This window comes from Danio aesculapii, chromosome 8, assembly GCF_903798145.1.
Source record: "Danio aesculapii chromosome 8, fDanAes4.1, whole genome shotgun sequence".
Taxonomy (NCBI): domain Eukaryota; kingdom Metazoa; phylum Chordata; class Actinopteri; order Cypriniformes; family Danionidae; genus Danio; species Danio aesculapii.
The window spans coordinates 7,689,586-7,714,945 of record NC_079442.1 but is presented as its reverse complement, the minus strand read 5'-3'; the positions used below and the strand labels follow the sequence as shown (position 1 = coordinate 7,714,945).

At 36.3% G+C, this 25,360-nt stretch overlaps 1 protein-coding gene across 2 annotated transcripts in view; it reads right to left on the bottom strand.

The window, feature by feature from the left end:
• dpp9 (dipeptidyl-peptidase 9) overlaps positions 1-22,174 on the bottom strand; it is a 43,944-nt gene extending 21,770 nt beyond the window's left edge. The window contains exons 1-7 of one of the 2 annotated variants that reach the window (XM_056463105.1): positions 22,028-22,174; positions 14,973-15,063; positions 14,654-14,892; positions 13,197-13,309; positions 8,372-8,545; positions 8,101-8,272; positions 4,388-4,498 (exon numbers count right to left, since the gene is read on the bottom strand). In XM_056463105.1, coding sequence (XP_056319080.1) covers positions 4,388-4,498; positions 8,101-8,272; positions 8,372-8,545; positions 13,197-13,309; positions 14,654-14,892; positions 14,973-15,028 — 865 coding nt within the window. In that variant the 5' untranslated portion in view covers positions 15,029-15,063; positions 22,028-22,174. The remainder of the gene's footprint in view (positions 1-4,387; positions 4,499-8,100; positions 8,273-8,371; positions 8,546-13,196; positions 13,310-14,653; positions 14,893-14,972; positions 15,064-22,027) is intronic. The other variant, XM_056463106.1, reaches the window with a different exon arrangement.
• Between the last annotated feature and the right edge of the window lie 3,186 nt (positions 22,175-25,360).

The following is a 25,360-nucleotide window of genomic DNA, read 5'->3' as shown; positions in this document are numbered from 1 at the left end:
GTTGGATCCTGACTGTCAGTATGCTTGTGTGAGATGAACATTTCATTACTGGAAAGTCAAATATCCAAATGTGAGTTTTATATACTATATTTCTGTAAGAAACTGCATCAGTTTGACAGCATGCAACTTGTGGATAAAGCAGACAGCTGTGCGGTAATGTTATTTGCGAGTGCCGTAATATCTAAACAGCTTGTTTGACCATGGTTTGGTTAAAAAATGTTAACATTTCACGTTTCAAGTCGAGTTGGATCATTTCTCCAACAACAGGTCCGGGTAAAAAAAAAAAAAAAAAGACCAATAGAGTATAGGGCTCTATTTCAACAACCTAGTGGCAAAATCTAAAGCGCATGGCGCAAAAGCAATTAAGGGCGTGTCTGAATCCACTTTTGCTATTTTAAGGACAAAAATATGCAGTTTGCGCCCTGGCGCATGGTCTAACAGGGTTGTGCTTGTTCTCCTAATGAGGTTTGGGTGTGTTTTGAGTATAACGTGCATTAAACCAATCAGAGTCTCATCTCCCATTCCCTTTAAGAGTGAGTTGCTACGCACCATGGCGCATTTGCTATTTACATGGTGGACTCTGTAAATGGAAAAACTGAACGCTTCACTAGCGAGAAAACAGTTAAACAGACCATCAGCGAGAATAAAGGATGAGCCTTTTTTTCTTTACTTTAGTTTTACTCTTTCTTTACTCTTTACTTTTGTGGATACAGAAACGCACTCCACTGAAGACATCCATTAGCCTACATATTTAATTTAGTTTGTTAAGTGCAAAGATTTCTTTCAAAACTATTTCTAAATTCAGTTGTAATTTCCAGCAAACTAATAAATGAGCAATAATAATGAAGTGTGGTCAAAAAACCGAGTTATATCCAAACACACATCCTATTTTTATGCCCCATATGGTGATGCAAACATCTCCAAAACCCCACAGGTGGACAAATCTAAGTTTGATTTTATTAAAACAAATATAAATATGCATATAATAAATAATACTGCTGATAATATTAACATTATACAAATGCAAATTGTCATGAATAAACTAAAAAAAAGCCCCCCTCCCCGAAATGAAGGAATACAGGCAGTGGTTTTTATATTTATGTAGAAAATATTTTTTTTTTTTGTAACATTTTAATCCTTTAATTCTTTTTCATATGTAAAAATATTTGTGTATTCAATGGCTTGGTCTATTTCAGTTCCTCAAAATAGCAACGAGCCAACAATGCGCCTTAACACACCTCCTATTTAGACCATGAGTCCACAAAGTGGCTCAAATGGATTTGCTATTTAAACAACGTGGCGCAAAACGTGAAAATTAGGGTTGCGCTGGTCTGAAAATAACAACAAATTGTGCCATACACATCTGCATTGCACCGGGTGTATGATTGGGCCCTAGTTGTCTTTATATATCTCTTCATATAGAGTGGTGATATAATCCTTATTACATTATTACAAATAATGAATGTTTCCTGTCACCGATTATTATTCATTACTCCAGGAATAATGGTAAATCTCACACTCTGCATTTTTGCTCTTAAATGTTTGCTTTTGGGCAGTCGACGGCTTATGAAAATGTAGTTTACGGTTCACCTTGTCACATATCACTTTTTTGTCATTGTTTGGTTTTTTGTTATTAGTAAGAAATGACAAGGAGGCAGCTTCCTGTAATACAAAGTCAATGAAGTGGAATAGATTGTTGCTGTTTGGTTATTAAATTGTATGCGGACGCACCCTTCACACACACAAAAAATAAATAAATAAATAAATAAATAAAAATTCAAGAAATTTCACAATTTCAAAGCAGAATATCTGGCTTTAGCATTATTTTTTTAGATAAACAAGAATGTTCGCTTAGCACATTTTTAAAATATCTGCAAACATATTATGGCATTTTTTATGCTTTAGAAGAGTCAAAAACCTTACTTGCACTTTTTCCATTCAGTACACAGTGATGTGCAATTTATGTGTTTATTCACTTGGCAACCCTATTTGCAAATCCTCTGGGCAGCTACCACGGTCATACAAGACCAAAGTCCCATCTATTTGATTGGTGGAACAATAAAATCTCAAGAACTGTAGGATAGACTATTAAAGAATAAACCAGCAATAAGATCAGGCATGAAATGCCTCAACAATCTTGTTTTTTTTTACTTTCAACGATATTAAAAAAGGGGAACTATCCTTTTAAGAAAGAAATAATACAGAAACTGAATAATCATAAAAGCAATCAGAATAAAAGGCACACTTTCAATGAACTAGGCAAAAAGAAAACCTAATCAGTCCATTTCTTCATTTAGTTATTGTGATTCATTTAAAATATCAGTTGTGTTCAATATTGTTCAAAAACTAGCAGCTTTTGGCAAAATTTACTTCAGAAATAGCTGAAAAATATATCTGTCTATCTATCCATCAGGGCTAGGCAATTAATTGAATTGAAATCCCGAACAAAGCAAAGAAGAGATTATTGTGCACATCTTGAGGAAATATAGTGCGATTTGCAGTAAATCTCCGAAGGCCAGATGGCGCTCTTGGGGAAACCCACAAACCAGTCCACATACACAAGAAGAACCCCAGGAAATACCCTGGGAAAAATAGCGCTTTTTGAATAAACAGAAGGTTTAAAGGGCACCTATGGTAAAAAATCTACTTTTCATGCTGTTTGGACAGACATATGTGTAGGTATAGTGTATAGACCGTCATATTAGGGTGATATAAACACACCCAGTCCTCTTTTTCCCAAATTTAACAACATAAAAAAGGTAGACCAATTGGAGCTGTTTTTAGATCGACCGCAACTTAATGTAGGAGTGCAGTCCCCCCGCCCACCAATATTGATATATACCACCAATCACCATATCCTCAGTTTGTTGCTTCACATCCGCCATTTTCAGCGTGTGAGTCAAAGCGATGTCACTAAAGGAACACCCTTGCTCTATTTTTAGATGTAAGGCTCATTGGGCTCAACACAAGATCAACATTCACCACATGATTGCTCTAATCAGAATTATTGTTTGTAACTTTGTTTGTTTGTAGGTAGGTTTGCAAACATGTGTACTTTTCATTGCGTCTACCTTAAACTTCAGCTGTTTGCATTTCTCGTGGTCACAGAAGCTCCCTGTGATCTTAACTAGATCCAGCTGGAAAGTGCGAGCGTGTTGACTTACGTGTGCGTCCCTCCATTGCAAATAAAATAACGAACTTGCCTTCAGGTCGCACACCAGAAACGCCGCTCGGCGATGCTCAGCGTCGCACCACGCAGCGCCATGCATTTTAGAATTCTAAACATAGGTTTCTATCAGAATACACACAATGGCGCTTCAAATCGGCAGCTGTCTGCAGCGCCCAGCCCCGATTCGGGACACTTCATATTTCTGCTGCGCCACAGAGTGCCATCTGAAAAGTTTCATTTTTTAATAACATCCGAATGTGCGTGTCTTAGTATGTCGTGTCGCTGCTCTGGTGCCTCAGTCAAAGTTAATTCAGTATGCGTGGTTATTAGTCTCGGTGTACAAGCTCAGAACTTTAAACTAGCACACAGTTGGCTGTAAAACTATACAAAGGCACAAATGATTTTGTACTCTCTGCTTGGTCTGTGTCCAACTCGTACATGTACGGCTGAATACTGGCCCTCTCACTCATGTTGCTTCTCTCTGTCTGCCTGTCTGTTGCTTAACACAGAGTGGGGGAGCTCTTGGCTCCGCCCCCTTGTTACATTGCGCGGGAAGTCGAAACTAATTTTCATGTGAAGCAGCACACCCCTAAAACGGCTGCCTGTGTACACGCCCCCAAAATGACACTATTTAACACATTATAATAAAACAATCTGAATTGTGTTTCGAACTGAACCTAAACTGGCACACTCAGAAGAACCATAATAATAATATTAAATCTTAAAAAAGGGGTAAACTATGTGCCCCTTAACTGCTTTCATTGATTCAACCTGACTAATAAACACATGACTATGGAAAAGTCTCACAGAAAGGTTTATTTCGAAGACTCGACTGTAGTTTTGAGGTGAGTTTAGAGTAAAAACATGATATTATATGTTGTAATGTTACATGCAGCTTTTACTACACCCGTAGTTCATTGATAAGCTATGCAAACAGCTGTCATTTTCGCAGCACGATTATCTCAATGTCAATATCGACCAAATAAACCAAATTCGAATTTACACATAAGCTTATCAGTGCATAGCTTATCAGCGTACTGCAACTCTGTGTAGTAAACTCTGCTCTATCTAAACCTGTGTGCTGGAGGTTTGCTAGAACTGGCTTTACTGACAAAATTTGCATGAAAATAGCCTCAATTAAATTGCCCAGTCCTACCATCTATACATCCATCCGCTTTCAAATGCTGACAACAAGCACTGTTTAGGTGTTCAACAAACCTTCAGTAGCAGCCGGAGACCACCAGTATCCAGTGAAGCGATCAAACTCCTCCTGAATCACAAAGGTTGCAACACCAGCAGATTTTGGGTCTTCTTTGACATTATTCAATCCTGAACAGAGGTGGGAGACGCATTATAATGTGCAGAAACATTTAAAATTTTCACTGTAATGTGACATACTGTCTTTATGTTTGAATATAAACCAATATGTAGTATAAAAACCCACAGTCAAAAGACTGGAATTTATTGTTATACTGCATGAGAATTTAGTAAATGTCTTTAATTGGACGAAACCCAAGTCAATTTATTGTTCAAATAATTTACTGAAAATTTGGATAGCTCAACTGCCGCATTTCCACTGTCGGGCCAGTGCGAGCCAGGGCTTTTATCAGGCCGGGCTGTGCCAATAGCCTAGGATTATGAGCAGCGAGGCCGAAATCATGTCACGCTTCCACTGTCGGTCTAGTAGCTCTCAGCAAGTCACGCAAACCCCACCCCCAGAACATCCCCTAAATCAAACGTCACACAACCCACCCAGTTCAGCGGGAATCAGGCAGGCAGATAAAGCACACCACTGCATCATCACGAAACAATTAAAATGAAGACAATTGAAACAAACAAATTATACGCTACTGTACAGCATTGCATTATAAGTCTATACGCACAGGCCTATGTATTTTCATTCATTATATTTGTTTACTCGCCGACCGACTGTTGGCATCGTGCATCGAGTGGTCTTGCCACTAACGGAGGGATGACCCAGCGCACCATCAATAATATAAAAGCACAGAATTTCTCCGGTAATAACTAGTATAAAATGTATTTTATAACATCCTCGTTTTGATAGACGCCGCCAAACATTCTGCCAAATGCTCCAGAGACCTAAAACATATTCATCTTTCCCTATTGGATATATGACACTTAGTAATGCGTAATTCCCCTATATCAAAAGAATAACTTAAGGATGTTTCATATCATTTGGTTATCTTAAGTAAAGGAGACTGTTAAGTGTTTCAGGACATAAGAGCAAGTAATAAAATAGGCTATAGCATATTTCATTGCACTCAGCAGCTATCCACTAATGAAGCTGTACACTTAAAATAAAATTTTTAAGTTTTACCCTGTCATATAAAAACAAACATTGGTTGAGGATATAGAACACATTTTACGTGCAGTTTTTCCCAATCTGTCTGTAAAGCAGCACTGTGCAGGACTGGATGAGAGAAAAGAAAGGTAGTTTCTGATGGTTTCACTCACCCAAAAAATGCTGTTTGCACGATTTGATTAATATCATTGTATCCAAATACTTTATAAATAATATTTCATCTGTTGTTTATTGTTTTTAGAAAATATCCAAAATCTTTTTCTGATAGGCCTTTGTAAAATTAAAGTTTAAAATGGCTTGAAATGGTTTAATTTATTTGTATTGTTTATACCTAAATTGTTATAGCTTTTGTTTGTTTTATATTGCTTTATTTAATGTGATTTGATTATATGCGATATTTCTAATTATTTAAATGATTTCAATATAGCTTAGGCTAATTTATATAAATATAACACTATTGTGTTGACCCTATGAAAGTGGACAAGTAATTTGTAAAGTTGTATGTCTTTCTGTTGTATTCATATTTTGTCTCATCTTCAAAATAAAGAAAGAAAGAAAGAAAGAAAGAAAGAAAGAAAGAAACCCATTCACTCGCAGCACCAACAGAGCTGTCAAGTGAACGCTCTTTTGGCTGGTCTCTCACACACATGCATCTAAACGTGCATGTTTCATGCACAAACACAAGATTTAAACTTAACAAAATCTCTGGACAACTGAAAGTTACTGGCAGTTGTGTCTTTAATCTGGTGTAAAGATTATTAAGCGTTATTGAAACACCAAGGACGCAGCAAAGAAATATTACTTATAAATTAAAACTATATTATTTTATGCAACACCCTTAGATTTAAAAGAGAAACATAAGGGTGATAAGCAAAAAGACCCCTAGTCTATAAGGTGTTTTATGGGATATCTTAAACTGACCAGCTATACGTTTTTCTTTTCCTTATTTATTTATTTGTTTGTTTGGCGCATGTACTCGGGTGCGATCGGAAAACTACTGTAATGGCGGTATGCATTCTTTACCAGAATCGGGCAAACTCTGCCTCTCTTTTCACTCTGCCACAAAGCCCCAGCTGGCCTTCTTTGGCCCGAAGGTATTCGGCGGGCCAAAAAAGGCCAGCCACTGGCCCCGAGGAAGCCCCACTTTGGCCCGATCAGGCCCTGGAAGTGACAATGGAAACGCGACTGGCCCTGGCACGCTCGCTTTAGGCACAATTTCCGGACTACAATCTCAGTTCCGAAGGCTTTGCGTTGAAAAAGATCCAAAAATTATACCTTTGATATTAGTGGTGTAACGGATCACAAATCTCACGGTTCGGATGACATTGTTTTTTTTGTCACGGATCGGACCATTTTTCTGATCAGCCAAAAAGGGGAGGAGACAAATGTAATTTGCTTTCCATTTATTACAAAAACAGTACTGCAAGACACTTTTGGTTTTAACAAACAGAATTTAGAGCTGTAATTTCATTTAAAATAAAATGAAGAAATAATCAGCTGAATACAAATAAATTGTAAAATATTCAGTACTGTGAAAAATTCACCGTTACTACTGATAATGCTAAGTGTATAAATTTAACATTATAATTTGTACAACCCATATTTATTTAGCTTAATTTTCAATAAATGATTCAGTTTTTCACACATAAAACTTCATGTTTCATTGCTAGATGCATCATTTTTGAAGAATTAATCAGCAGCATATTTTTGATGGCTGGTTAACCTACTGGTTAAATAATGTAATTGCTGCCTACAACTTTCATTTCTGAGCGTCAAGTTAACCGCATATGATGGTGATTTTAATCTTTACCATTAACATCAGTGGTTTTACCTAAAATATAAACTGTTATCCCAGTACGTCTGTGACTGTTTGTAACTTCATAACTAACTCAAAAGACTAAAGACTTAGGGTGCTTTCACACTTGGTTAAACGTACCCAAGTTCGAGTGTCCCTCCTTGCCACCTTCTCGGCTGGTTTGTGTTCACAGTCTTTTTTCCTTCTGAACCCCGGTATGAGCGAGATTGAACGTTATGAAAATGATAGTTTGTTGTTCTGCTGGCAGTTCACTTCCATTATTTGATACGATTGCATTCATACCAGAAGCAAACCGGACCAGAGTTTGCGTGAATTGTACCCCAGACCACCTCTTTCAGGTGGACTCGGGTACAGTTCACGGGTGCGCACCCGAGTTCTGAAAACACGTTCCCACTAGCTAAACGAACCGTACTCTGATGTCAAATGAACCCGGGTGCGGAATTAATACAGGCTAAACAAGTAATGACAGAAAACACCTTTAATAACCTAAGAAACCCACCACATCCCAAATAAACCAACCACCACAACTTCTTCCGTCATCATATGTTTTACAGGAAAGCCAAAATGCTTTCATACATATGATTTGAATGATGCAAAGAGAAGATCTCTCTGTGATCGTTCCAAATTTAGGATTAATCTAAAAGTTTTTTTTTAATTATTAATCCGCGGGTCACATGTCTTTCGAACCGTGGGTTGTGATCCATTCGAATTACGGATAAACCGTGATCTGGTACACCCCTATTTGATAGTACACAACACAACCTGCTTCAGTATATAAGCCCATCTACTAACCTTTATGACAGAAAGTAAGTCTTCGTTCCTCTGCCGTTTCGATATTGGTAACCCACAGGTCGTTATTATTTATGAAGGCAATGAAACTGGGATCACCGGGCGAGATCTTGGGGTCCATGCGTATCCCTGAGCACTGAGTCTTTATTTCCATAGGCTTCATTGGGGCGGCCTGCTAAACATCACATGACTTTCAGGCATGGGGAGACACAGTTATGCAGAAATAAATGTAAAAACTGAGCGAAGCAGGAAAAAAGCAAACAGCTAAACTCACAATGAAGCCGTTATGGCCGCCATCACGGCAGTAGAAAAGGCTGTTGCTTGCTTGAAAGAGGAAAAGGCCGCTTTGTGCGTGATAGTCATAGGACGTGATGCCGAAAACCCCCAAACGCTTCCGCTCACGGAGAAGCTCCTCCTCTCGCGAATAAACTCCATGATGTGGAGTCGCCTGCAGGAAGCACACAAATTACTGTTAGGATTAAAATGTTGGCAACAATGAGCTGAAGCTACACTGGGACCCAATTTTATGCTACAGACTGAAAAGTAAAAGAAATCCAGCAAAAAATGTCAAGCCCACTCACCTGTATGTAGCACATACAAAATGGCATAACCTCAAACATTATGCAATTCTGAGTGTGCCTCGCACAGGTGAGTGGGCTTGACAAACCACCTGTAGAAAACACTCATCTCTCTTAAACCGACACTTGCACCAGTTTTGCACATTTGCACCGGACACTTTTTTTTTTTTAACAAATCGCACCATATCTAATAAATAAATAATTGTGCATTGATAAAGTGTGCTTCACAGTGGTGAGTGGGCTTGAAAAACCACCCGTAGAAACACACTTCTCTCTATATCGGAGATGCCCAAAGTAGGGCCCATGGGCCAAAGTTGGCCTATGGTAACCTTTGATTTGGCTCGCCATCCCATCTGAGAAGAGAGAAAGAATGATGGGGGGGGGGCTGGTTGGGGCAAATGCCTTTGATCTTTTGTTTCTTTATTTTATTGCTGAGCGACAAAAAAGCCAGCTGAATTTAAATGATTTTATTAAATACTGTAAATGAATCCGACTTTTAAAATGTAAATACTGTCACTTGACAGATGCACAAGACATCTGCAAGCAAATCAAGGTAAGCTCGACTATTATATTCAGCTATTCAGTGTTATAAATAGGGTTGTATTATAATAAGTTCATTATAAAATGTTAAAAATTATGCTGCATTAGTCGGCGGCAGTGGTGTAGTGGTTAGTGCAACAACACATGCCCTCCGGTGCTCACGGTGACCTGAGTTCGATTCCCACCTCGTGGTCCTATGACAATCCTTCCCTTCACTGTGCTCCCCACATTTTCCAGTCAATACTCTCTACTGTCCTATCAATTAAAGGTGAAAAACCCCGAAAAAATAATTAAAAAATATATATATAATAAAATAAAAAAACTATACTGCATTAGTCAATATGATTTAAAGCAATGTTTTCTAGTTATTTTTAAATATTACAGAATAAAATAGAAAATTACCCATGGCAAATTTAATATATACGATTTGGTAAATATTTGGCCTACAGCCCTAAAAGTTTGCTTTTTGGCCCTTTACAGGAAAAGGTATTGGGCACCCCTGCTCTACATGCACCAGACCCCTAACTTAACTTAAACTCCTAATTCTAGCTTTAAATTCTCTGAGCACTTACGATTGCTTTGTATAATTAGCACTTGTTGTGTGTATTGCCTCTCCTTGAAATCGCTGAATGAGTCTCTTTGAACAAAACAGTCTGCTAAATGACAACGTAAGTGAACGCAGAAATATATACGGAAAATAAATAAATGCAGCAATAAATATAAATCAATAAATGCATAAATCAATATAAAAATAAATGTAAAATACATGCAGACATTAATGAAGGAAAAATTACAAATAAATACATCTGCTAAATGACTAAATCAAAGTGTAAAATATAAGTGAATATGGAAATAAATGCAATAATAAATAAATATTATAAAATAAATGTTAATTAAAAAAACAATAAAAACAAATGTAAAATACGTGCAGAAAAATAATGAATGACAGAAAAATTTTTTATATATACATGTAGGATAAAATTTTATAAAAATATATATTATATCTGTTTTATTAAGTCTTATTAATTAATAGAATTTTTTTCTATTGTTACAACTATCCATCTATCTATCTATCTATCTATCTATCTATCTATCTATCTATCTATCTATCTATCTATCTATCTATCTATCTATCTATCTATCTATCTATCTATCTTTACATACATACACACATATATATATATATATATATATATATATATATATATATATATATATATATATATATATATATATATATTTTAATTATACATAGCTAGCCACCTGCCAGCTGAAAGTGAATTTGTTCGTCAGCTGTTTCCTTCAGACCTTATTTTTATTCAAATTTCAATCTGATAGAGTCAAATTTAGATTAAAAACTGCTTATGAGTTTCTTTTTTTGGTTTAACACGAAAGAAGATATTTTGAAAAATGCTGTAAGCTGGCACCCATTGAATTCCATAGTAATTATTTTTCCAACTATGGAAGTTGATTGGTCAAAGCAACCAGCATTCTTCAAAATATCTTCTTTTGTTTTCAAAAAATTACAAAGATTTATAACTTCATGAGGGAGAATAAACAAGTATGAAGTCACTTTATTTTTTAGGTGAACAACCTCTTTAACATGAAGTTCTAATTGAAGTGAGAAAAAGAATCAGGGCGAAATAGAAATTAAATTGATGTAACATATACAAACACATACAGCCCCTTACAGTCTTCACTGTTAACAATTACAGAAAAACTACACACAGCATACATTTAGTCCTTATTTGGGTTCAAAAACAACACGCAATGTAGCCCACAGTCAGTGCAAACCTCTTAGCTGTTAGCACTTCAATAATAACGCGCACGTTACTTTCATCAGTACAAAAAGTTCGTTATTTCAAACATACACGCGCGGCGAGTGCCACAAGCTCTTTGGGAAAGTGAAACCACTCGTGCTTTAGACAGCCTCGTAAACAACAATAGGTTTATCTTTTTGGCTGTTCATTAAGACAATGACAAGGTTTGTTTGAGCTCGGGTCGACCATTGCTCGTTATTCTATGTATATATTATTATGGTGTAATGTCTCAGCTGTGTATTCAAAAATAGCGCTTCCTTTGTTTTCATTCTCCTGGCTTGTGGACGAGCTAGTGACGTATCTCTGTAAACTAACAGCGATCAGCTGCGCGTCTTGTACCACCTTTTGGTCCCCTTTTGTTGTGCTAGGGTATCCAAAAAGTGGTACCCAATGGTTTGCTTTTTGGTACCTTTTGACAGTGGAAATGACAATAAAAGCTTACCAAACTGTACCGTACCACTCAGTGGAAACAGGCCAATAATGCTTTAATTAGCATGACCATACTTTACATCCCTACAAGTCCCTGTTTGAATGATGGAATAGAAAAATCTATTAAAAATGTAATTAAACAACTAAATAAAAAAGCTGTGATAAAATCAGATGTGAAATGCATCATCAATAACGTTACTTAAACCCTCAAACAATGTTAAAAAAGCGTGCATTTCAGGTTGATCCAGCCTGTGTGCATGTGCAGCCCATGTTGAAAGTTTCTGGTTTATTTACTAGAAATCTTTAACATAGTGACCAATTATCAATTTTAAATAGCCGTCTATCAGCTTGCATATTAGTATAACAACTTAAGCAAAAACATATTAACGATTTATTCTGAAGATACCTTCAACAGCATCCTTATTAACAATTTACAATCAGCTAATTAAGAGTTGGTTATTAGTGAAAGCTTGTTTTCCATTTTAAAGGGCCCATAGTTTACCTCTTTTTTATGATTTAATATTAATATTATGGTTCTTCTGAGTGTGCCAGTTTAGGTTCAGTTCAAAACACAATTCAGATTTTTTATTATAATGTGTTAAAAAGTGTCATGTTGGGGGCGTGTCCACAGTTTGCTGATTTATGGGTGTGTTGCTTCACATGTAAATTAGTTTCGGCTTCCCGCCAACGTAACAAGGGGGCGGGGCCATAAGCTCACCGGCTCTGCGTTTGTTACAGAGTCTGAAAGGCAGACGGAGGAGAGAGAGGATCACCATTCAGTCGTACATGTATGACTCTGACACAGACCAAGCAGAGAGTACAAAATCATTTGTGTCTTTGTACAGTTTTACAGCCAACTGTGTGCTAGTTTCAAGTGCAGAGCTTGTACACAGAAACTAATAACCACGCACACTGAATTCACTTTGACTGAGGCACCGGATGCGCCGCTCGAAGCCGCGACACGGCACACCAGACACTCACTGTAGCGCGGCAGAAACATGAAGTGTCCCGAATCGTCGCGCCACGCATTTTTTAATTCTAAACATAGGTTTCTGCAGCGGTCCGCGGCACCCAGCCGTCAACTTGAGTGTACCCTGATAGAAACTTATGTTTAGAATTCTAAAATGCATGCTAGTTAAGATCACAGGGAGCTTCTGGGATCGCGAGAAATGCAAACGGCTGAAGTATAAGGTAGACTCAATGAGAAGTACACATGTTTGCAAACCTACCTAAAGATACAACCAATAATTCCGATTAGAGCGATAATGTGGAGAATATTGCTCTTGTGTTGAGCCGAATAAGCCCTGCATCTAAAAATAGAGCTAGGGTGTTCCTTTAGTGATATTGCTTCGACTCACGCTGAAAATGGCGCACGTGAATTAACAAACTGAGGATATGATGACGCCTGTCTAATCCTGTCAATCAATATTGGTGGGCGGGGGGACCGCACTCCTACGTAAAGTTGCGGTCGGTTTGAAAACCGCTTCAATTGGCCCACCGTTTTTATGTTGTTAAATTTAAAAAAAAAGCACTGGGTGTGCTTATATCACCCCAATATGACAGTCTATACACCATACATGCACATATGTCTGTCCAAACAGCTTGAAAAGTAGATTTTTTACCATAAATGCCCTTTAAAATATTATTAGTGAAACTTAAATTATTATGAAAATTCTATTATTCCTCCTATGTGGTTTTGCTGGCAAAAAAAATGAAACATGAAGAATGATACCTGAAAGTGATCTAACATCTGTTTCCATGATAACACCAGGAGAGCTTCTTTCCGGATTTTCTTTGGAATTTCAGAGTACAATAATGAGTTTTCTCTGCTCCCATATGGCATTCCTAAATGGGAGAAGATGAAAACATCAGAAAAATGACATTGTAATAACTTCATACAATTAACTCTTAAAAGCAAAACAAAATTATAATCTCATGTCATCATCAACAAATTCTAAATGTTTATAATGTAGGCTTGACATTATTATGATTAATGTCAGCATTATTCCTCAGTAAGCAGTCACTGTAAAAATAGTGTATGGTCTAAAATATATTTTTATTTACTAATAATTCATTTATTACAGCACGCACTTAAAAAACAGGGTTGCTGCACATTTTAACAGTCAAAATTAAAAACAATTTAAGACCTAATGAAATAAACATTAATGTTGTACATTAGGGTGTGCAATATTAACAAATTTGCAATATTGACAATTTTGATAATAAATAACAGATAAACTAAGACTGCAGTTCTGTCAATTTTCCTAACTGATAAACAGCACTTGGTAATATTTTCAGCATGCTTTTACCTTCACATTTGAGTTCTTTTACACACTAGAGTCTGTTTCAATCAAGTCGAGACCACCTCATTCAGGTGATCTCTGACCGATTGTTTTGGTGTGGATCCAAACGTGATTGCTGGATTCACATATGCCAAAAGAACCGCGCTAACTGGGGAAATGCGCCAGGTTCTGAAACAAAGGTCTAGATGTGAAAGCACCCTTAAATGTCTGGGTAATAAATAATAAATAAATAACAACCCAAATAATTAACAGTGTTTGAGGCCTTGCAAACACAAACTTCTGAAATACTATACACATTTCATATATTGCTATTGTCTCTGTGACTTCTCTAACTTAAAATTAATTGTATGGTTTGATTACAATAACCAAAGTTTTTGTGGTGTGTTTGTTTTTTAACCATGGTATTTTGAATTTACTTAATGAGCACTATAAAAGCCTCAGGTTTCTGAACATGGTTAGTATGAATGAAATTCGGTATTGCTACATCCGCCATGTTCTGTTGCTATGTTCATCACACGTCTTACAAGCCTAGTTGTCTCCTTTGGTTGTCTAAAAAATACCTATAATTCAATAGTGAAATGAAAAACTAATGAACTGGTTGATTCAAGAAGCTGCATGCACATATAAAAAAAGGTTTGACTGTGTTCACTTTATATAGTATTAACATCATTGATCGGTACTGAAATTTGAAAACCATGCATTTCCCACTAACATTTGAGCATGTTCTTAAACACTGCTGATTTGCCACTGTGTTCACATGCTCAACAGAAATGACTGTGATTGGCCATGAAGGTCAATAGTTTGCTGGAAACGGATGGTTTTAAAAGATTCAGTATTGATTGGTACCGAACTCGATACTGTGTTTTGACAAGGCTTTACAGCGTACCAAGATAGTAGAGTCGGTGTGAATGAGGGCCAGACTCATCGTGCTTCTGAACGAACTGGAAGTCATGGGGCGCCTTGTTTATAACCATTCCAGAGTACATCCGGCTGTTGTGAATGATGTCACGCAAGCCATCCCATGAGTGCTTCTCCACGAAAAACTGAGAAGGGACGTCTTCCATTTCCACGACCTCTGTGCTGTCTGAGATGTCATCGACTGCGGTCATTCTGACAGCTGCAAAACTGAGTCCAGGAGTCACCCGTTAGTCGAAAACGCATTGATTTATAATTTGATTAAAAGCATCAGGTAAACAGTTCCATACCTTTTCCAACTACCTTCAGTTTCGTCTTCAAGTTTCACCCTTTTTCCTCTATACATTAACCAGCATACAACCCTCAACAAGATCTGGCAACCTGCAAGAAAATAGGGGGGGGTAGTTCTCGTTTACCAAACTGACACATTTCTGTAACATGATAAATAATCTTAATTGAAAACCTTTCACATGAAATAAGAATTTTATTTGGTTAAAACATGTCATATAATTTGATTGATTGAAACTCACGGCCTTAATTTAAGCAATTTTGTGATTGATTTTGCTCATTAACCCTTTAACTACCCCACAAAAAAAAAAAATTTTGGATAGCATTTCTTAACTCCTAATGTCACTATTTAACACATACATGCATTTTTTTCAACACATCCCATAATTTCAAAATATCAACCTCTACCAAATGGTTGATATGTCAGTTTATGGTAAAAGACCCGGAATACATACATATACTATGACAAATCCGAAAATATGAAGTGTAAGACCAATTTATTAAAAAATATATTCAAAATAAAACCTTTTAGAAAACTAAATCATCTTTATTTTTTGAAGTATTCCATAAAAATATTTCTGATTCTCATTTAACATGTTTTCTTGTTGTTTTTTTTACTATAAAATCAAAATCAAGTATAGTAGTGCAACAGGATTATGTTTGTTTGATTGTTTTAGTAAACGAACAATGCTGTGTGTGTGAACCATTATTTAAAAGTTATTCGTTAAATGAATTTAACAGTCATTATTTAAAACCGTTAAAACATGGTCAACCGTTTGGTACAGCGGGCAGTCAAAGGGTTAACGCAATCTGCACTAGGTGAATTATTTAAAAATTGTATTCTACAGAATAAAAAATTACATGATGAAAATTTAATTTTACCAACATAATCTGTTATATTAAACATTTTAGGTAATAAAATACTTTTTGTTACAACTTTTGTTTAATTTATGTTTAAATCTGCTTTTTTCATTGATCTAAATCCCCAAAGTGGGGTTCACAATTCAATAAAGTTCCTAATGTAATAAGAATTACAAAATGAAAATAATTACGAAATAGATAAATAAAAATAAACAAAAATTAACTGAGATCTATTAACACGCTAATGCACTTTTATATTAGTGACTTTATTAATTAACTGATTCAAAATTAAATTGGCAATTTCAAAAGTTTCTGAGGAGAAAAACTATTTAAACAGGAATGCTAATACAAAATAACAATGCTCCATTTACTGCATTTCAAAGATAGAAGCCATCCAAAAACATTGATACGTTGTTGACTGAGAGATAATTCAATTCATTAAAATGTGTTTGATTAGATAAGCAATTTGGACAATGCAGTGAGAGAAAATATGTTTGAAAAATCCAGTTATTTGTGTAAATCCACCTATCACTCCAAAAAACAACAACAACAACAAAAAACATAAGATGCAGAATGTAAAAAGCACTAGACGAGATTGACAGTTGCTTCTCCAGCCAATCAGACGAAGCGGGAGTTGTCGTCACTCCAATGCAACTTGTGTCTGCTCAGTGTAGTGGCGGAGATGCATTTGTTTCTGGGAGTTTCTGATAGTATAGACAAGATATTATAATAATAATATAAAGATAACAAACAGAATTCAGCTTTCAGTTTTGTGCAATGTAAATCTAAATGCATTTTATTTTAGATTCATGCTCATTATCCTTCGGTATGCGACCTCGTTGTTTCTTACTCTGCATTTAGTTTTCGCTTTTGTGCATTATAAGTTTACAAGCGACGTCATTTTTTTATTTATTTACGCTTGTTATTTTTCGATCCGGAAGCGCGATACTTTAGGCGGGAATTTAATCCAATAGAAGTCCAGCTTTCTTATTTCAAGAAGGTAATGCTCACTGTATTGCCAAGGCACTGACTAAACTACACCTCTTTTGCCAGGAAAAAAAAAACAATGTCCCTTTAACAATAAAACATTTGTTTTACAACAACCAAAAACTACACCAAGAGTCATCAAAACAATCTGTGGAAACCGAAACTGAAAGGTTTTATGCTGATTTGAATGGTTTCAAAGAACTGAACCTGCTTCATAAGGTCAAAACACACAACCTAACTTATAATTCACTCAAAAAATATTTTTGATTGAATTCTTGAGATTTTTTTGGGAAAACTAATTGTTTTATGTTCAATCCACTAAAATTTGTTAACTTAATCGATGTGTTGGGACAACAGGAATGAACTGTGTGTAATCCAGCATTTTTTTTTACAGTGTACTTACTTAAAACACACTGAGTGTAAGCTGTGCTACTATTCAGAAATACACTGAATAATGACTAAGGAAATATATGCAAACAAGATTTGTATATTTAGCTCCTCTTATTTGCATTAAAACTGACAAAAATCATGGTATAATTAATTAAAAATAAACCCAGTGAGACTGTAAATCTCAGTTTCGGTTGCTTTTTAAGACAGATAAGAATCACAAACTTCTATTAGCTTTAGTTATCATGGGCTAGTCATTCCTAATTCAGTGAATTCAATTCATAGTAATTAGTGTGTAATTATAAGAGTCCGTGAATGTGATAGAGCTCAGTTGACCATCATAAGCATCCAAACATTCTTAAGCATCCATGATTCTTTTGTTCACAATTCAAATGTATCATTAAAATAAACAACTGTTAAAAGTAAACATTTCCTATCTGCATTGTTAAGGCCCGTGCACACCTGGACTCTTTTTGCTCACGTTTTCTGTCTATGTTTAATGCCTAGTGACTATATAAAGCTGCTGAAGTTACAGTAAACAGCACTTGGAGGTGCTCAAGTGCAAAACTGTCGAAGATGAAGACGAAGATACCCAGAGGCGATATGAACGTGGAGCTGCTTATTGCACTGGTGAACAATAATCATTTCTTCATCGCTAGAGCTGAAGCTGCTACTTGAACCATCCATAATAACAAGCGTGTCAACTTTCTGATTTTGCATACTTTTCATGCTCGACGCCATTGAAAAATCGCTTGGGTTTGAATCCGAAAAAACATCTTGAAAAAAGCTGACGATTAACGCAAACGAAAAGCGTCCCAGTGTGTGCGAGCCTTTAATGTCAAGATTAGGGTAGGGTGTCATTTAGGGTTGGGCGATGTCGACCAGTTTGGCATTGTACGATGTCTAAAGTGAAACATTGCGATGGACGATGGCATCGTCATAGACTGCGGTGAATTAATTATTTGCGAATGAACAGTTGCGTCGACAAACTTGGTTGGTAAAAAAGATGCACAAACAACAGGAACCAACCAACAGTATCTGAGGTTTTCGCTAAAATGACAAGCGTGAAAAGCAAAAGATTGAAGCAGTGTATTGACGCTGTGACACGTTACCTGATAGATTCAAAAGACCGAAGAGTCGTTAGATAGAGACAAGATTAATTAAATATCACGTTTAACAACTATATTGAGATGCGATCCAGCAGTACATCCTTGCTAAATTGTCCGATGTGCTCTGCTGTCAGGGGTTTTGTACTCAAAGCATCTGCTGCTGACTGCTAGAGCTCAGACGTGCGCATATGCTAGAGTGGATGACACAGAGTTGGTGTCTGTGTATGTGTGCGTATGGGGTCCTGGATGTGCATTTCAGTGGTATAGTGTGGCCGGAAGGCTTTTCAGAAATGCTAGATGAAACGCCAGTGTGGACGTAGATCGTTTTCGTTCTAAAATGCCATTTTGGGTGCATTCACACCTGTCTTATTTAGTTTGGTTGAATCGCTCTGGAGTTCGTTTACCCTCTAGGTGTGGTTCATTTGGGCAGGTGTAAATGCAGCAATCGTACTCGAATGCGCATCAAAAGCGGATCAAAAAAGCGTTCCGAGACCTCCTCGAATCAGTGGTCTCAGTACGCTTTCAAACGAACCCTGGAGCGGTTCGTTTGTGGTGAGAATATGATCCGAACTAAAACAGACCCAACCGCAAAAAGTACTGCGCCTTTTGGACTAATCCAGCACTAATTCAGCTGCCGTAGGCCGATGCGCTGTGCATTATGGGGCGTGGAGGAAAAATATTTGTTGACAGCGCTTTACCAACAGAGAGAAAAACATTACCTGATGGATCGTTGGTAATATTTGCGCAAGATGACTATGTCGCAGTTTAGCAAAAATAATTCACGCCTCTTCCTGAAGTGACGTGCGATGCATTAAAACATTGTTTTCCAGCTGCAGCCACGTTTCATTCTTGAAATGTATTGTTTGTCTAAAGTGATGTATACAAACTATGTAGTATACTATAAGCAGAGATACAATCAGTCAGCGCAGTCATAGCTCCATAATAAAAGCGACATTTTGTGTCTGCCGGTTTGCTTACTTGCGGGAGTTCCATTGGCATTTTCTCGCACATGAATTCGAAAAGCAGTTTAGGAAATATGTTTAACAACATCTGGCCAATGAGGATGTGTATTTTGTCAGATAACTGCATTTTGGTTCTTTTCATCTGGTTCGGACCAAAGCCAGCAGCGTAGTGTGAAAATGACCCAAAGACGGAAGAAAATGCTACAATGTATCATTTATTGCCCTTGGTCCAGACCAAATAAAGCGAACTAGAGATGTGAAAGCACTCTTTAAAACTACTACGTATTAGTGTAAACGGGGCCTGGGTGTGTATTTTTAATGAGGTTTGCTGCTGGGATGGGGCGGGGCGGAGGATTGCAATGCCTGCTCAGCATCGTAATGTCTTACTGCCATCGGCTATGGACGACGGCATCATCTATCGACCCAACCCTAGCGTCATAAAAAAAAAAAATTCGATTCCGATTCCACCTATTAATTTCTTTTCTTAGCAAGCCCTAGTTTCAATTCCATTGTAAAAAATAACGTCATTTATGCCCTGTTCACAAGGGAATTTAGGTAAGTTTTCATCGATCAGATCACAAATGGACAAACACTTTACAATAAGGTTGTATTAGTTAATGCTAGTAATGCATTTACTAACATGAACGAACAATGACTGATACATTTAATAGAGTATTTGTTCATGTTAGTTAACCTTAGTTAATGGAAATACAGTTGTTTATTATAAGTTCATGTTAACTCACAGTTGGATTTTAATAATGCAGCAGTAAATTCTAGATGTCTAAGAGTGACATTTAAATACGCAAATTTATTTTTATTCAAGTATTTAAAATCACAGTTGTATTATGTGACCCTGTACCACAAAACTTATATTTATGTTGCATGGGTTTAATGCTGGGAATAACCAAAAATGCATTGTATTCAATGTGTAGTCAATTATCGATTTTAATTTTAAACCAAATATCATTTAAGATATTAAGTAAAGATCATGTTCCATGAGGACATAAGGTATGTTTCATTCTGTAAGTATACCAAAAACTTTTTAAATTAGTGATATACATAGCTAAGAACTTAACTTGCACAAATTTAAAGGTGATTTTCTCAGTGTTCAACAACAGGAATAGAACAATGGAGATTTATTTATTCAGCTTTCAGATGATAAATAAATCTCAATTTTCCAAAAAAATACCCAAATGACTGGTTTTGTGGTTCAGAGTCACATATATGAGAAAAATCACAAAACATAAACTTTGCACCCAACTAAATAATCCAAAATTGCGTTGGTTAGTCAAAAAAAAAAAACGTTTGTTTAATACTCTTTCAACCATTAAAGTTAGCCTCAAACTGTTGATTCAGATCAAATTATTTGTGTATCATATTGGAGTATGTAAATACCTGACTGTTTACATTGAATGTAGAGTGATACGGTTATAAAATTGTATTTCACACGTTTATTTTGCCGTTTATACTTGCTAAAATTATTTGGATTCACACTTAACTTGAATGAAGCACTATTTATTTGACTGAACATTGTTGATAGTCATTGGCTGCTAATATTTAGAATTAGCAAAGAAAACTTTTATGAAAATATATTCATTCATTTTTTGTCTTCTTAGCCCCTTTATTAATCTGGGGTCACCACCGCGGAATGAACCGCCAATTTAGCATATGTTTTACGCAGCGGATGCCCTCCCAGCTACAACCCAGTACTGGGAAACACCCATACTCTCATTCATTCACACACATATGGACAATTTAGCTCACCCAATTCACCTATGGCGCAGGTGTTTAGACTGTGGGGGAACCCCGGGGCACACCCATACAGTGGGAACATGCAAACTCCACACAGAAATGCCAACTGACCCAGCCGAGGCTCAAACCAGCGACCTTCTTGCTGTGAGGCGACAGCACTACCCATTGCGCCACATATACATTGAAAAGAATAATATTAGTGAGAAATTTCTAATGTGTGAATATAAAACCAACTTCAGTTCAATTAATAGGGTTACTGAATTTCTATACGTTACCAGAGGCGTTCGGGACATATCTTTGACGGCCAAAAATACCGACGACACCCCTATGACACCCAAAACGTCGGTCACTCACTCACCCATTCATGCGTTAGCTCCATTAGCAAAGCTGTCATTACCGGCTAACACACAATGAAAACGAATCGATGTGTTTCAAACCGATTTCTATATTATTTATAGAAGATATAATCTTATATTTTTAGATAACCACAGTCAGAATCAGCTGAGGAGCCAATGACGTTTGACCGGTTAGATGTGTGTGCTTTGTACATGCTAACAGTTAGCCGAGCTGCTATCAAATCTAGATGACGGGAAGTAAAGTCAATCATAAAATTACATATTTTATATGTACCTATTAACGCTTATGGACCATGCTTTCTACGTACTTTATACGCATCATATTGATTCATGAGATTGGTATTTTTATTAATAACAATACTAATAATAATCTGTGGCGATATTATCATGTTAGCACATTATCTCTATGCGTTTTCCAGCCCCATCTGCAGAGCTTTATCATGTCAAACACTGAGACACCTTGATCAGCTCATCGGCACATTATTTGACATGTTGATCGGTGTGTGCGGATGATTGTCAGAGATCATCAGCTGATTTCGGGTCAGCTCGGCCTCTGTTGACGGGCCGCTCACAGCAAAGCGCATTGTTATGAACATTCATCACTCCAACCCATGATCGCTCAACACCACACGCAGGTACTTACAGGTAGACCCTCAAAGAAAACTCTCATCTGTGACCTGTTGGTTTCCTAAACGTGTTTGCTGGTAAAAACAGTATCCATAAGCGCGAAAACAGCACAAAGCGACAGTCATGAGTGCTGATGAAAACCAACCGAACATCATCAGGCACACCGGAAGCGCGGACTAGCTCCTACTTCCTTCTTCCGCTGCCTAGCTGCAAGTCGCTCAAAAGAGAAGGTATTATTTAATGCAGGCTAAATTTCATATTCACATATTTCATATTCAGGAATTGAAATGAAAATGTGTTTTGTTTCTATTGAGTGATCAGCAAATTCAAAAGCATTAAGAACAAGTACTTCGATGAAATGACTGAAAACCTCTAAATTGTTGTTGTTTGATGACATTTAGTGGTGTAAAGAGTACTGAAAAAATCATACTTCAGTAAAGGTACCTTTACTTGCCTAAATATGTAGTGCAAGTAGAGTATCTGTTGTAAATATTACTCAAAGTAATACGTAATAAGTACTTAAGAGTAGGGAGTAGTGCGTATTATGCTGTGAAAACTGAAGCATTTACATGTAATTTGTGGATGTGTGTAAACGTAACATTCTGTTCATTTAGTTTATTGCCCAGTAGGCACACAAAGTCATAAGATGTTAATATTAGGTTCGATTTAGGTTGTGACATCAGGTGACCAAAATTCAATGTCTAGCCAGCATCTAAAAACAATGTAATTTTGATGTCCAATAGGGTATATGCCGAGCTAGTGTTCTTCCCATACTGATAAACTTCCGGTGACCTGTTATTGTCAGTTTTTTTCCATTTTATACAATTCCTTTTACAGCATCGATGTTGTAGTGTAATCAAAATACAATCAGTTAAACAAACTTTGGCATTTATTTAGTTGCTCAAGCATAAAACGAGACAAAAAGCCGTTTACTCGCACTCGCCTGTCAGAATCGGCAGGCTAGGGCAGAAGCTCCATTGAATATACTGGGGTAAAATAAATGCTCACATTATAAAGACATGGCGGGGGAAAATGTAATTTAATGCAGTGCTTCTTGTACAATCTGAGACCCACTTTATATCGGATATCACTCAGCCAGTGGAGATCGCTGATTTTTAAAGAAAACAGACCTTAAACGCGCCGATTTTGCATTGGCATACAGTTCACAGGACACGGTTAACCCAGGTTACTGGTAAATTAAAAGTCCTATTAGCATGCTTCGGCATATACCCTATAACGATGCCAAATGACGTTGATATTTGGTTGATTTTAAGTTCAAAATCCAATGTCGAGCCTACATCTTAAACCATCATCATCTTGATGTCAAATACTGACATTTATTCGTCAGGTATGGCAACCAAAATCCAACGTCTGATAGACGTCGTAGTAGTAACGTCCACATATCGTCAAGCTGTAACATCATTAGACGTTGATATTTGGTTGATTTTAGGTTATGTTAGAAAGTGACCAAAATTCAATGTTGAGCCAACATCTTAAACCATCATCATCTTAAAGTCAAATACTGACATTTATTCGTCAGGTATGGCAACCAAAATCCAACGTCTGGTAGACGTCATAGTGGTAACGTCCACACATCGTCAAGCTGTAACATCATTAGACGGTGATATTTGGTTGATTTTAGGTTCGACGTTGAACATTGACATTGGCCTGACGTTGGGTTCTGATATTAATTCAATTTTCAATTCCAAACAAAATGTAACATTTCCACGACGTTGGAGTACAACTTCAATCTGATGTTATGTTAACGTCCGATGCCTACTGGGTGTTTAAGGCCATTTTGGTTATCATACAGCAAACATCCATTATCTTCTCGTCAGTGACATGCATCTAAACAGTCTCTGGGTCAATGCGTGTAAAGATTATGGACATCTTCATGGACACTTTTAATGCTTTCAAACAGTTTGCTGCGATTATAAATCACCCATGTCTTGAGGTAGTTCATTATGATTTACTTTTTATGTGCAATTTGATTGGACAGGAATCACAGGATGGATTTTTCTAATCCCCATAGACAAGAAAAAATAAAGTAGTGCTGCAGGTTAAAGGACAGTTGTGGAGTAAAAGTACCAATACTGCACTAAAAATGTACTCAAGGAAAAGTACAAGTACACATTTTTAAAACTACTTAGTAAATTACAATTTCTGAGAAAAACTACTCAATTACTGTAGTTTGAGTATTTGTAATTTGTTACTTTACACCACTGATGACATTTGTGATTAATGTATTTCAAGCATTCAATAAAAATATTTCTATTATATTCTTTCTATTATATTTTTTAATATCTATTATTTAATTTATTAGTTTACATGTTAACATATAATATTTCACCAGATAAAAATCATTTATATTTTATCAACATTAAACAATATTTCTGACCAAATTTCCAAAAAAAAGTCCTGTTCTGCACTTAATATAAATGTAACCAATTAAAAGTGAAAAATAAAAAAATAAAATAAAAAGTTTTTTTGGTTGTGGCAATTCCATTACTTCATGCATGTTCAGTATTTTTCACAATCATATTTCCCATATTCTACATAGTCAATGTTATGATCAAGGTATAATAAATAAATTTTATAAAACTATAATACTAATAATAATAATAATGCATACTGAAATTTTGATAATCAGTGTAAATTATGTTGTATAGCACCAGATTTGCTGTTTAGTAGGAATCAAAGTCCACTTTTAATCTGGAGTCTATCAATTTAAATTTATACAATTTATGAATAATACATTTATCAACAAATGTCTCACAAAACCCTTTGTATTTTTTTGTTACCAAAAAGTAATTAATTAAAATGTTTTGTGTCCCATGAAAATACAATAAAAAGTAAATAAAAAGTAGCCAATATTGCTAAAACTATACTACTGCTAACTACTACTACTACTACTACTACTAATAATAATAATAATAAAATAATAAAAATAATAGTGATAATTATAATTAAATTTGCAACTCTAACATTTTTTATCAAAACGTAAATTTTGCATATGCTATATTATATGTTGTGAAGTTGCAAAAGCTGTTTATATATATATATGTGTGTGTGTGTGTGTGCGTGCGTGCGTGTGTGTGTGTGTGTGTGTGTATTCATTCATTCATTTTCTTTTCGGCTTAGTCCCTTTATTAATCTGGGGTCGCCACAGTGGAATGAACCGCCAATTTATCCAGCATATGTTTTACGCTGCGGATGCCCTTCCAGCTGCAACCCATCACTGAGAAACATTCATACACACTCCTTCACACTCATACACTACGGACAATTTTTATCTCACCCAATTCACATGTCTTTGGACTGTGGGGGAAACCGAAACACCCGGAGGAAA